General features: G+C 52.2%; 4 protein-coding genes across 4 annotated transcripts; 3 read left to right on the forward strand and 1 right to left on the reverse strand.

Annotated features, from left to right (window-relative positions):
- The first annotated feature begins 3,420 nt into the window (after positions 1-3,420).
- LOC148299397 (histone H2B) lies at positions 3,421-3,795 on the forward strand. Its single transcript, XM_088276142.1, has one exon. The coding sequence runs from the start codon at positions 3,421-3,423 to the stop codon at positions 3,793-3,795; it is 375 nt and encodes a 124-aa protein (XP_088132268.1).
- A 1,996-nt stretch (positions 3,796-5,791) lies between these two features.
- LOC148299398 (histone H2B) lies at positions 5,792-6,166 on the forward strand. The gene has a single exon (XM_088276143.1). The coding sequence runs from the start codon at positions 5,792-5,794 to the stop codon at positions 6,164-6,166; it is 375 nt and encodes a 124-aa protein (XP_088132269.1).
- A 4,236-nt stretch (positions 6,167-10,402) lies between these two features.
- On the reverse strand, positions 10,403-10,714 carry LOC148299399 (histone H4). Its single transcript, XM_088276145.1, has one exon. The coding sequence runs from the start codon at positions 10,712-10,714 to the stop codon at positions 10,403-10,405; it is 312 nt and encodes a 103-aa protein (XP_088132271.1).
- A 598-nt stretch (positions 10,715-11,312) lies between these two features.
- On the forward strand, positions 11,313-11,723 carry LOC148299400 (histone H3). Its single transcript, XM_088276146.1, has one exon. The coding sequence runs from the start codon at positions 11,313-11,315 to the stop codon at positions 11,721-11,723; it is 411 nt and encodes a 136-aa protein (XP_088132272.1).
- Positions 11,724-12,011: the final 288 nt, after the last annotated feature.

The following is a 12,011-nucleotide window of genomic DNA, read 5'->3' on the forward strand; positions in this document are numbered from 1 at the left end:
ATGCAAGAAACCGCGCGAAACGCCGGCGAAATGCGCCCTGTGCGACGGCCCGCACACGGCAAACTACAAAGGCTGCCCCGCCAAACCCACCCCAAAACCGGCTCAGAGGCGTGAACACCGCCAAACACGCGGCCAAACTCTCACCACCCCCCGACCTACCACCACCCACACCACCCCCAGACCCACCCAACCCTCTCCCCAATCATACTACTGTCCCCCGCACCCCTCTCCCCCCGTACCGCAATGGCCCGCACCCGCTTACGCGACGCACCTCAGGGACCCGCGTCCCCAACACCCGCGCCCCCAACCCCCGCGTCCCCAACCCGCGTCCGCCGACACACGCACCGCCCGTCACCCCGCCCCCCCTCCACTGGAGGCGCTCACAGCTGCAGCGCAACAGCTAGCGACCTTCATGGCTTCAGCATCTGAGATGTTGAACCACATCAACGCGCTAATCACGGCTAGCCATGGCTAGAAAAACTTTCAACCCGGAAGCCCTTCAGGCAGCGTTCTGGAACGCTAACGGTCAAGTGAAGGCCCATAAGACAGAAATCACCGAATTTCTGTCCGAGTACAACCTAGACGTCCTGCTCATAAATGAATCATGGCTCAAACCCAGCGACAAAATTAGCTTTCCCAACTACGTCACGTATCGTACCGATCGCACGCACACCCGAGGAGGTGGCACCGCGATAATAATAAAGAATTCGATCGACCATTGCCACTTCGACTCCGCGACTAACGACAATATTGAAACCACCGCGGTCGTCATAAGTACAAAAAACTCCGGACCACTCAAACTCGTAGCCGCCTACAGCCCGCCGAAAAGGCACCTCATCGCGGAGGACCTGGACAAAGTGTTCACCGACGACACTCCGACAATCCTCGCAGGAGACCTGAATGCTAAGCACGCCTCCTGGCACAGTAGATTCAACAATCAAAAAGGTAGGAGTTTGTTCGACTACTCGATCCACTCCTCGGTCGTCGTAGACGCACCGGACGTCCCGACGCTGTACCCGCATAACGGTAACCCCGACGTCATAGACATAATCGTCATGTCTAACTCGACTCACGCGTATAGCATGCAAGTGCTAAGCGAGCTCTCGTCGGACCACAACCCCGTGCTCCTCTACCTCTCCGACGGAACCTTACCCTCCGACCCCGTCGGACTGAATAGGAAGAAAGTTTCTTGGACGAAACTTCCCCGCCTATTCGAATCCATCACGATCCCCACTTCCATCCCCGACGAAGCGAGCTTAAACACGGCCGTCTCCACCCTCGTGTGTCAAATCAAAGAGGCTACCGCTGCAGCCACGGTCGAAGTCCAAATCGACAAATACCGTCCCGACCTCCCGGACGATCTGAAAAGCATCATAAGGGAGAAGAACAAAGCACGCGCCGACTGGCAAAAATACCGCGACCCGACCGACCGCAGGCGCATGAACCGACTCGCAGCACAAGCTAAAAGAGCCTTAAGCGACTTTCGCAACGATCGATGGCACGACTTCATCTCATCCCTAGACGAGGACCGCAACGCCTTCTGGAAAATTACAAAGTCCCTAAAAAGACCTAAAACGCGAATTTCCCCATTAAACGGCCCCAACGGACCAGTCTATTCCGCTGCGGAAAAGGCAGAAGCCTTCGCGGATAGCCTAGAAGCCCAGTTCACCCCGAACACCACCCACGACGATCCCTCGTTCGTCGACGAGGTTAACTTCCACGTAGAGAGACTCTTAAACTCACTCCCAGAAGGCCCCGCGATTAAATTCACCACCCCGCGCGAGGTCCAATCCATAATATCACGTCTCGAAAATAAAAAAGCTCCCGGCCCGGACGCCATTTCGAACAAAGTCCTCAAACACATTCCCCCTAAGGGAATCTGCGCAATAACAGCCATCTCAAACGCCTCATTACGTCTCCGTAAATTCCCCGCCGCATTCAAACAAGCCGACGTCATCTTGATCCCCAAACCGGGGAAGGACCCACTCGACGCGCAAAACCACCGCCCGATCAGTCTACTTCCGTGTCTCTCGAAAGTATTGGAGAAAATCATCCTCAAACGGTTGAAGGATACAGTCTCGGAAAAATCGATAATTCCGGACACGCAGCACGGCTTCAGAGCTAACCACTCTACGCTGCACCAATTACTTCGCGTGGTAGAGCAGATAACCAACGGTTTCAATACGCGCAAACACACGGCAGTGTTATCTCTAGACGTCAGTAAGGCTTTCGACAGAGTATGGCACACCGGCCTGCTATACAAAATGGACACGTTCGGAATACCCCGTTCGACCATCCAGCTGATTGCTAATTATCTAGCAAATCGCACGTTCAGAATAAAATTGAATGCGCACTTCTCGACTGAACGCCCCATCAGAGCGGGAGTCCCACAAGGCTCACTGCTAGGACCGATCCTATACAACGTATACTCGAGCGACATACCGGCTGCGCTCGACTACAACACTCAGATCGCGCAGTTCGCCGACGACACGGCAATCATGTCGAGCTCGCTGAGCGCCCTCCTGGCAAAGGAGAGAGTTCAAAAACAATGCGACGCCCTGGAAAAATGGTGCAAACAATGGCGAGTTACCATAAATCCGAGTAAAAGTGTGACCACACTTTTCACTCGCAGGAGACCGCGAACTCCTCCAAACATAACGATGTTCGGGCAATCCATCCCGTGGTCCGGATCCGTTAAATATCTCGGAGTCACGCTCGACTCCAAGCTGACGTGGAAACGTCACATCGAAAGTAAAGTCAACTCTGCCTCCGGGGTCCTGTCGGCCCTCTACCCGATGCTCGGGAGAAACAGCAAACTCTCGATCGACAACAAGTTGCTTATCTATAAAACGGTCATCCGTCCCATCTTAACATACGCCGCCCCCGTCTGGGGATACGCGGCCAGAACACACCTAAGCAAATTACAAGTCTTCCAGAACAAAGTGCTCCGCACTGCGTTGAAAGCCCCCTTCTGGACGAGAATCTCTCAACTCCACAGAGAGTCCGACGTACCCCGCGTAAATAAGTACATAACCGCGCTATCGGAGCGCTTCTATGGCGGACTAGCCGCACACGCCAACCCCACAATAAACTCACTCGCGAAGTACGAGCTTCACTCGTACCGTCGCTACAAAAGACCGAAAGAGGTCCTCCTCCCCTCCCAGTAACCATCCCGCAGCACTCTGCGTATTTTTCTAACCCCTTCATAGGTTTTAACCTATAACCCATTAAATTCATTCAGTAAAATCAAAATTTTATAACCCGATGAAGGAGTAGGGGGTCATGTCGACCCGGTACTCTATGAGCCATTAGATTCAAGTCAAGTCAAGTTTGCGCCACGCACACCGCACAGTACAGACAGTCCACCGCGACTCCTCTGCTCCACTCTACGCCGCATCTATTCCGAGATAAGAAGAGACAATGCCGCCCAAGACGAGCGGAAAGGCAGCCAAGAAGTCGGGCAAGGCCCAGAAGAACATCTCCAAGGGGGACAAGAAGAAGTCGAAGCGCAGGAGGAAGGAGAGCTACGCCATCTACATCTACAAGGTGCTCAAGCAGGTGCATCCCGACACCGGAATCTCCAGTAAGGCGATGAGCATCATGAACAGCTTCGTGAACGACATCTTCGAGCGCATCGCCGCCGAGGCGTCCCGTCTCGCCCACTACAACAAGAGGTCGACGATCACCAGCAGGGAGATCCAGACCGCCGTCAGGCTGCTGCTGCCCGGGGAGCTGGCCAAGCACGCCGTCAGCGAGGGCACCAAGGCCGTCACCAAGTACACCAGCTCCAAGTAGGCGCCAGCGCCAGCGCCAGCGCGTTGAAACACGACGCGACACGCACACGGACGCGCGATATTCGTCTGCACCGAATATTGTAATCTATACACACCGACATCGTCATCATCATAATAATCATCGACATCAACAGCGCCGTCGTCGTCTACGTTAAACCATCTAATACAGCGCAATTAACAAAGGTCCTTATCAGGACCACCACACGAATAATCCAAATACTTACTGCAAATATATTATACTATAGACAGATGTGTGTGTAAATAATAACTACGATAATAGAACGAGAAGCGCAACAGTGATAAGCGCCCCGTAACGGATCGCGCAACCGGCCGCGCCGCGGTGCGCGGCGATTGCCTATCGCACGATTAGCCGGGCGTCCGATCAAAATTGTCCTTTTTTTATATAAAAAATCATATACGTACGCATGTATATTATATATATACACATTTTTTTCTCCTTCTTTTTATTTGGCCGTTGTTTCGGTTGCAAAATTGCTGTCACCTTTCGCAGTTTTTTGTTTTTGGTTTTTTTTTTTTCCCCGAGCGGAACTGCTGTGATTTTTTTTTGAGTTCTCTCTGGTCGTAACAGCTGTCACCTTCTTCTTCTTCTTCAGTTTTAGGGCGAAACAGCTGTCACCCTTTTCAGGCGAAACAGCTGTCACCCTTTTGCTGTCACTTTCATTTCTTTTATGTTTTTTTTTTTTTGACTCCCAAATTTGCGTCGCGTATTATGATATGTACATTTATATAAACATGAATACAATTCAGGAAAGGATAGAGAGAGAGAGCGAGAGTGAAAAAAAATCAATGATTTCTACGTACTATCATCGTGTGCGGATACTCCGCTCCCTTGCGGTTCTCGAAGCCGTACGATTCTATCATACTATCGTACGTACGGTGCCATATCCTCGAGGGCCTCTTCGACATGTCACCTTACCTAGTCATTTTTTTTTTTTTTTTTTTTTCCCCCTTTCCTTCGCTTCTTCTTCATTCTTTATGCATACTAATATACACCTGACAACTATTCTCATTACAAATACCATTTCCGATCACCTACCGAACTCGCCCCGACATTCGACATACATACATACACATCTTCAACAGTAGATACACGTTTTTATTTTTCATATTTCATTTAATACATATTCCTATTATCACATATTGTTATTATTGTTCTTCTTCACGCGTATCATCGTCATCGTCGTCATCGTCGGTCGTACGCACCGCTACGGCGACACGAATCATCATCATCGTCGCATCTCACCCGATTATATATCATCATCATCCCGATTTCGATTTTTTTTTTTTTTTTTTTTTTTTTTATAAGTCGATGACGTTTCACTTTTTACAGAACGAGCCTACTACTGCGCGCGGAGCTCGCGTCATTTTGCACGTAGACCGGAATCATTCATACTTATTATCGGTCTGTTTTATTCGTTCTTTCTTTTCTATTCATCTACTTCTATCATTCTCCCAACTCCTCTTTTTCCTTTCTTTATTTATATTTTTTCTAACTTCTATTCTTCTTTCTTTCACTTACGCCTTCCGATGATTCTACTACTACTACTACTACTACTATCCATCCCATTCGTGATACGATTCCTCGCAAACGACGGATCGTTATTATATTAATGTATTTTTTTTTTTTTTTAATTCTATTCTTTTCTTCTATCTTTTCGCGTCTCACTCGTTCGACATGTAATCCTACGATAGCCGTTAGTAGATCGATCAATCGTTATAATTCACTAGATAATATTCGCTCCCGACCCGGAGGCAGGTCTCTCTCTCGGCCCGGACGCTCTCCGGCGGTCCGTCGGCGTTCGCGTGTGTTACGTCCGGCCGCTTCGGGGGGCCCTCGCTCCGCCACCGGAGGCCCTCCGCGGCCGGCGGACGTCTCGGACCCGGGGCCGGGTCCTGCCCGACGGGGGCGGCGCGCGCCCGGGCCGCCAGCTCGCCGGGGAGACTACGCCGCATCTATTCCGAGATAAGAAGAGACAATGCCGCCCAAGACGAGCGGAAAGGCAGCCAAGAAGTCGGGCAAGGCCCAGAAGAACATCTCCAAGGGGGACAAGAAGAAGTCGAAGCGCAGGAGGAAGGAGAGCTACGCCATCTACATCTACAAGGTGCTCAAGCAGGTGCATCCCGACACCGGAATCTCCAGTAAGGCGATGAGCATCATGAACAGCTTCGTGAACGACATCTTCGAGCGCATCGCCGCCGAGGCGTCCCGTCTCGCCCACTACAACAAGAGGTCGACGATCACCAGCAGGGAGATCCAGACCGCCGTCAGGCTGCTGCTGCCCGGGGAGCTGGCCAAGCACGCCGTCAGCGAGGGCACCAAGGCCGTCACCAAGTACACCAGCTCCAAGTAGGCGCCAGCGCCAGCGCCAGCGCGTTGAAACACGACGCGACACGCACACGGACGCGCGATATTCGTCTGCACCGAATATTGTAATCTATACACACCGACATCGTCATCATCATAATAATCATCGACATCAACAGCGCCGTCGTCGTCTACGTTAAACCATCTAATACAGCGCAATTAACAAAGGTCCTTATCAGGACCACCACACGAATAATCCAAATACTTACTGCAAATATATTATACTATAGACAGATGTGTGTGTAAATAATAACTACGATAATAGAACGAGAAGCGCAACAGTGATAAGCGCCCCGTAACGGATCGCGCAACCGGCCGCGCCGCGGTGCGCGGCGATTGCCTATCGCACGATTAGCCGGGCGTCCGATCAAAATTGTCCTTTTTTTATATAAAAAATCATATACGTACGCATGTATATTATATATATACACATTTTTTTCTCCTTCTTTTTATTTGGCCGTTGTTTCGGTTGCAAAATTGCTGTCACCTTTCGCAGTTTTTTGTTTTTGGTTTTTTTTTTTTCCCCGAGCGGAACTGCTGTGATTTTTTTTTGAGTTCTCTCTGGTCGTAACAGCTGTCACCTTCTTCTTCTTCTTCAGTTTTAGGGCGAAACAGCTGTCACCCTTTTCAGGCGAAACAGCTGTCACCCTTTTGCTGTCACTTTCATTTCTTTTATGTTTTTTTTTTTTTGACTCCCAAATTTGCGTCGCGTATTATGATATGTACATTTATATAAACATGAATACAATTCAGGAAAGGATAGAGAGAGAGAGCGAGAGTGAAAAAAAATCAATGATTTCTACGTACTATCATCGTGTGCGGATACTCCGCTCCCTTGCGGTTCTCGAAGCCGTACGATTCTATCATACTATCGTACGTACGGTGCCATATCCTCGAGGGCCTCTTCGACATGTCACCTTACCTAGTCATTTTTTTTTTTTTTTTTTTTTCCCCCTTTCCTTCGCTTCTTCTTCATTCTTTATGCATACTAATATACACCTGACAACTATTCTCATTACAAATACCATTTCCGATCACCTACCGAACTCGCCCCGACATTCGACATACATACATACACATCTTCAACAGTAGATACACGTTTTTATTTTTCATATTTCATTTAATACATATTCCTATTATCACATATTGTTATTATTGTTCTTCTTCACGCGTATCATCGTCATCGTCGTCATCGTCGGTCGTACGCACCGCTACGGCGACACGAATCATCATCATCGTCGCATCTCACCCGATTATATATCATCATCATCCCGATTTCGATTTTTTTTTTTTTTTTTTTTTTTTTTATAAGTCGATGACGTTTCACTTTTTACAGAACGAGCCTACTACTGCGCGCGGAGCTCGCGTCATTTTGCACGTAGACCGGAATCATTCATACTTATTATCGGTCTGTTTTATTCGTTCTTTCTTTTCTATTCATCTACTTCTATCATTCTCCCAACTCCTCTTTTTCCTTTCTTTATTTATATTTTTTCTAACTTCTATTCTTCTTTCTTTCACTTACGCCTTCCGATGATTCTACTACTACTACTACTACTACTATCCATCCCATTCGTGATACGATTCCTCGCAAACGACGGATCGTTATTATATTAATGTATTTTTTTTTTTTTTTAATTCTATTCTTTTCTTCTATCTTTTCGCGTCTCACTCGTTCGACATGTAATCCTACGATAGCCGTTAGTAGATCGATCAATCGTTATAATTCACTAGATAATATTCGCTCCCGACCCGGAGGCAGGTCTCTCTCTCGGCCCGGACGCTCTCCGGCGGTCCGTCGGCGTTCGCGTGTGTTACGTCCGGCCGCTTCGGGGGGCCCTCGCTCCGCCACCGGAGGCCCTCCGCGGCCGGCGGACGTCTCGGACCCGGGGCCGGGTCCTGCCCGACGGGGGCGGCGCGCGCCCGGGCCGCCAGCTCGCCGGGGAGACGCATTCGCGGCCGGCTTTCGGCCGCCCAACGCTGCCGCCCTGCAGCTTTTGCGCCTCTAAACGTCCGCCGCGCCGCGGCCCGGCCCCCGGGCCGGCCGACCCGGCCGCCGGCCGACGGCGGGACCTCCCGGCCGCGGGACCCGCCGCGCTCCGCGTCCCCGGGCGGATCCGTTCGGCCGCCAGGGCGGTTTTCGTCCGGCCGCCTAAGCATAAATGACAACACTTTTCATCGGCAAAATCGACAAGCGCGCACCGACCGTCCGCGACACGGTATAAATTTTTACCGACAGGCGAGAACGAGCGCCGTCTGACGACAAATACGGGAACTAATCGTCCCCCCGCAACCGCTCTACGCTCGCTACAGAACGCAACGCAACAAGACTCGCAAGATGGCAGACACAGCAGCACCCGCGGCCGCCTCCCCCCTGCCGGCGACTCCGGCCAAGAAGGCGAAAGCGTCCGCCGCCGCCGCCTCCAAGAAGCCGAAGGCGAAGCCCTCGCACCCGAAGACGTCCGAGATGGTGAACAACGCCATCAAGGAGCTGAAGGAGCGCGGCGGCTCCTCCCTGCAGGCCATCAAGAAGTACATCTCGGCCAACTACAAGGTCGACGCGGACAAGCTGGCCCCGTTCATCAAGAAGTACCTCAAGGGGGCCGTCGAATCCGGCGCCCTGGTGCAGACGAAGGGCAAGGGAGCGTCCGGTTCGTTCAAGCTGGAGGCGAGCAAGGCGAAGGCGTCGGCCGGCGGGGCCAAGAAGAAGAGCAAGCCCGCCGCGTCCGCCGCTTCCAAGAAGCGCGCCGCCCCCGCCAAGGAGAAGAAGCCGGCCGCGGAGAAGTCATCCGCCGCCGCCGCCGCCGCGAAGAAGAAGCCCGCCAAGAAGGCGGCCGCGGCTCCCGCCAAGGCGAAGAAGGCCGCCGCCTCCCCGGCAGCCAAGAAGGCGGCCGCGAAGAAGGCCGCCCCCGCCAAGGCGAAGAGCCCGACCAAGGCGAAGAAGACCGCCAAGCCGCCCACCAAGAAGCCCAAGGCGCCGAAGCCCAAGAAGGCCGCCGCCCCGAAGGCCAAGCCCGCGGCAAAGAAGGCCGCCCCGAAGAAGTAGGGGTGGAGTCGTCTTTGTCGTCGTCGCCGCAGCAGCCGCCGTTGCATATTGTCATATTGCACAGATCACGCAGAAGAGTCAAAAAGCCCTTGTCAGGGCTACCAAACGATTCACACACACACCTATTCGGAACACGCTCAGTCGTCTTTCGTGACTTTCGTGAATTTTCATTATTATTTATTTTCATCGAAATGGGATGATTTATTAAATATCTCTCGTATACCATATACGAACTACATGCACTCCCATGCCACACGAGCGTTCACACTCCGGCCTAGAATATTTCGCTCGACAGTCATTAGTCAGCGGACGTTGCGTCATAATATAAAATATAATATATATCGATACAAAGTACAACAGTTTTTGAAAGAAAAGGCAACGCCGCGCGCGCCACCTGCAAAACTATTCACACAAACGCATCCGGATCACGCGTAGTCGGATCGTTGTCACGTGAATATGGGATGACCTACTATTAATCTCTCTCTCCTTGTATACGCGTACACTCCCACGACACGTGATTGTTTCCGGCCTGGAATCTTTCACTCGAGAGTGATTAGCGACGTTACTTACGCCCACAATATACATACATTGTATAAGTAAGTAAACTAAGTTTGAGTTCTCTCTGGTCGTAACAGCTGTCACCGTTTCCAGGCGAAACAGCTGTCACCCTTTTGCTGTCACTCTCATTTCTTTTATGTTTTTTTTTATTAAGACTCCCAAATTTGCGTCGCGTATTATAATATGTACATTTATATAAACATGAATACAATTCAGGAAAGGATAGAGAGAGAGAGCGAGAGTGAAAAAAAAATCAATGATTTGTACGCACTATCATCGTGTGCGGATACCCCGCTCCCTTGCGGTTCTCGAAGCCGTACGAGAGAGAAAAAAGAAAGAAATAAAGCAAAGCTCTATCCATCCACGTAGGTAATTGTATTGTGTTATTTAAATTTCGAAAAGCGAAAAACGGTTACGACATGGGTCGGTCAGGCAGTTGTTGGCCCTGAGAAGGGCCGTTTTTTGTTTTCAAATCGCATTCACATCGCGCGTAGCAGCGCGGTGCGGTGGTGGCGGTGGCGTGCGGGCGTCGGGACGGCCGGGGCGAATGTATCTCGCGCTGCGTGCGGTGCGGTGAAGAGCGGTGAAGAGCGGTGAAGAGCGGCGAAGATCGGCGACTTAACCTCCGAAACCGTACAGGGTGCGGCCCTGGCGCTTCAGGGCGTAGACGACGTCCATGGCGGTGACGGTCTTCCTCTTGGCGTGCTCGGTGTAGGTGACCGCGTCCCTGATCACGTTCTCGAGGAACACCTTCAGGACGCCGCGCGTCTCCTCGTAGATGAGACCGGAGATGCGCTTGACGCCGCCTCGGCGGGCCAGACGGCGGATGGCCGGCTTCGTGATGCCCTGGATGTTATCGCGGAGGACTTTCCTGTGTCGCTTGGCGCCTCCTTTCCCCAGACCTTTTCCTCCCTTTCCGCGACCGGTCATCTTCTCTGCGTGTGGTCTTCTTTTCGGTTACAGTAGTCGCTGCTCGCACGGTGCTCTACCGTGCGTGTGTAGGATTCGTGTGGCGTTTTTCGCCGGCCGGGGCCGCTTTTATGCACCAGACGTGCGCCCGCGTCTCCCCTCGCCGCCGAGCGATCCGACAGCTACGACGACACGCGCGCCGTCTCACTCTCGCGCGCGAGCAGCGAGGGCGAGAGGCGAGAGGATCGGCGCGACTCGGTATCGCGTCACGCGAATATATGTCTCAGTTTGTTATATGCATAACATTATTCCAGGCTAGGTTTTGAGTGTTTTTCGTAATTTTTCTGCATGCACATTTCTCCGGGGAGGATGCGATTGTTTCTCCACTCTATCTCCCGTCTCGCTTCACCGTCGAGCCCGTCCCGTCCCGTCCCGTCCCGTCCCGTCCCGTCCCGTCCCGTCCCCTCCGTCCCGCCCGACCGCCCGGCGGTTGGGAATATTCGAATCGGCCAATGGCGTCGGCCCATCCCCCCCCACGGGGGAGACGGTATTTTCGATAAATATGACGCGCCCGGGAAATTTTTCCGAATAGAGAGAAGAATCCTACTCAGCTACAGCCATGGCACGTACGAAGCAGACCGCTCGCAAGTCCACCGGGGGCAAGGCGCCCAGGAAGCAGCTGGCCACGAAGGCGGCCCGCAAGAGCGCCCCGGCCACCGGCGGCGTGAAGAAGCCCCATCGCTACAGGCCCGGCACGGTCGCGCTCAGGGAGATCCGCCGCTACCAGAAGAGCACCGAGCTGCTGATCCGCAAGCTCCCCTTCCAGCGCCTGGTGCGCGAGATCGCCCAGGACTTCAAGACCGACCTCCGCTTCCAGAGCTCGGCCGTCATGGCCCTGCAGGAGGCGAGCGAGGCCTACCTGGTCGGCCTCTTCGAGGACACGAACCTGTGCGCGATCCACGCCAAGCGCGTCACCATCATGCCCAAGGACATCCAGCTGGCCAGGCGCATCCGAGGCGAGCGCGCCTAAGCGAGCTCTATGCGACGAGACGCGGCACGATTTTCGGTCGGTCGGTCGATCGGTCTGATTGACTAACACGCAGTACAGTGGTATCGGGCGGCCGTCACCTCGACCCGTTCCGATCGGTCGATCGATTCGAATAAAAATGGTCCTTTTCAGGACCGCATACACCTTAATCATCCACAATCGAATTCGCCAGCAGTATGATTTTGATACTCGTAGCAGTATGATTTCGATACTTGAGTAAAAAAAAAAAAAAAATATATATAATAATAATAATAATAATAATAACTTCCA

This window comes from Brachycentrus maculatus, unplaced genomic scaffold, assembly GCF_059751285.1.
Source record: "Brachycentrus maculatus isolate JH-2025_06_01 unplaced genomic scaffold, ASM5975128v1 h1tg001171l, whole genome shotgun sequence".
Classification (NCBI taxonomy): domain Eukaryota; kingdom Metazoa; phylum Arthropoda; class Insecta; order Trichoptera; family Brachycentridae; genus Brachycentrus; species Brachycentrus maculatus.

Excerpts from the sequence above, each read along its gene's own strand:
- LOC148299397 (XM_088276142.1), top strand. The coding sequence starts at position 3,421 with ATGCCGCCCAAGACGAGCGGAAAGGCAGCCAAGAAGTCGGGCAAGGCC.
- LOC148299398 (XM_088276143.1), top strand. The coding sequence starts at position 5,792 with ATGCCGCCCAAGACGAGCGGAAAGGCAGCCAAGAAGTCGGGCAAGGCC.
- LOC148299399 (XM_088276145.1), bottom strand. The coding sequence starts at position 10,714 with ATGACCGGTCGCGGAAAGGGAGGAAAAGGTCTGGGGAAAGGAGGCGCC.
- LOC148299400 (XM_088276146.1), top strand. The coding sequence starts at position 11,313 with ATGGCACGTACGAAGCAGACCGCTCGCAAGTCCACCGGGGGCAAGGCG.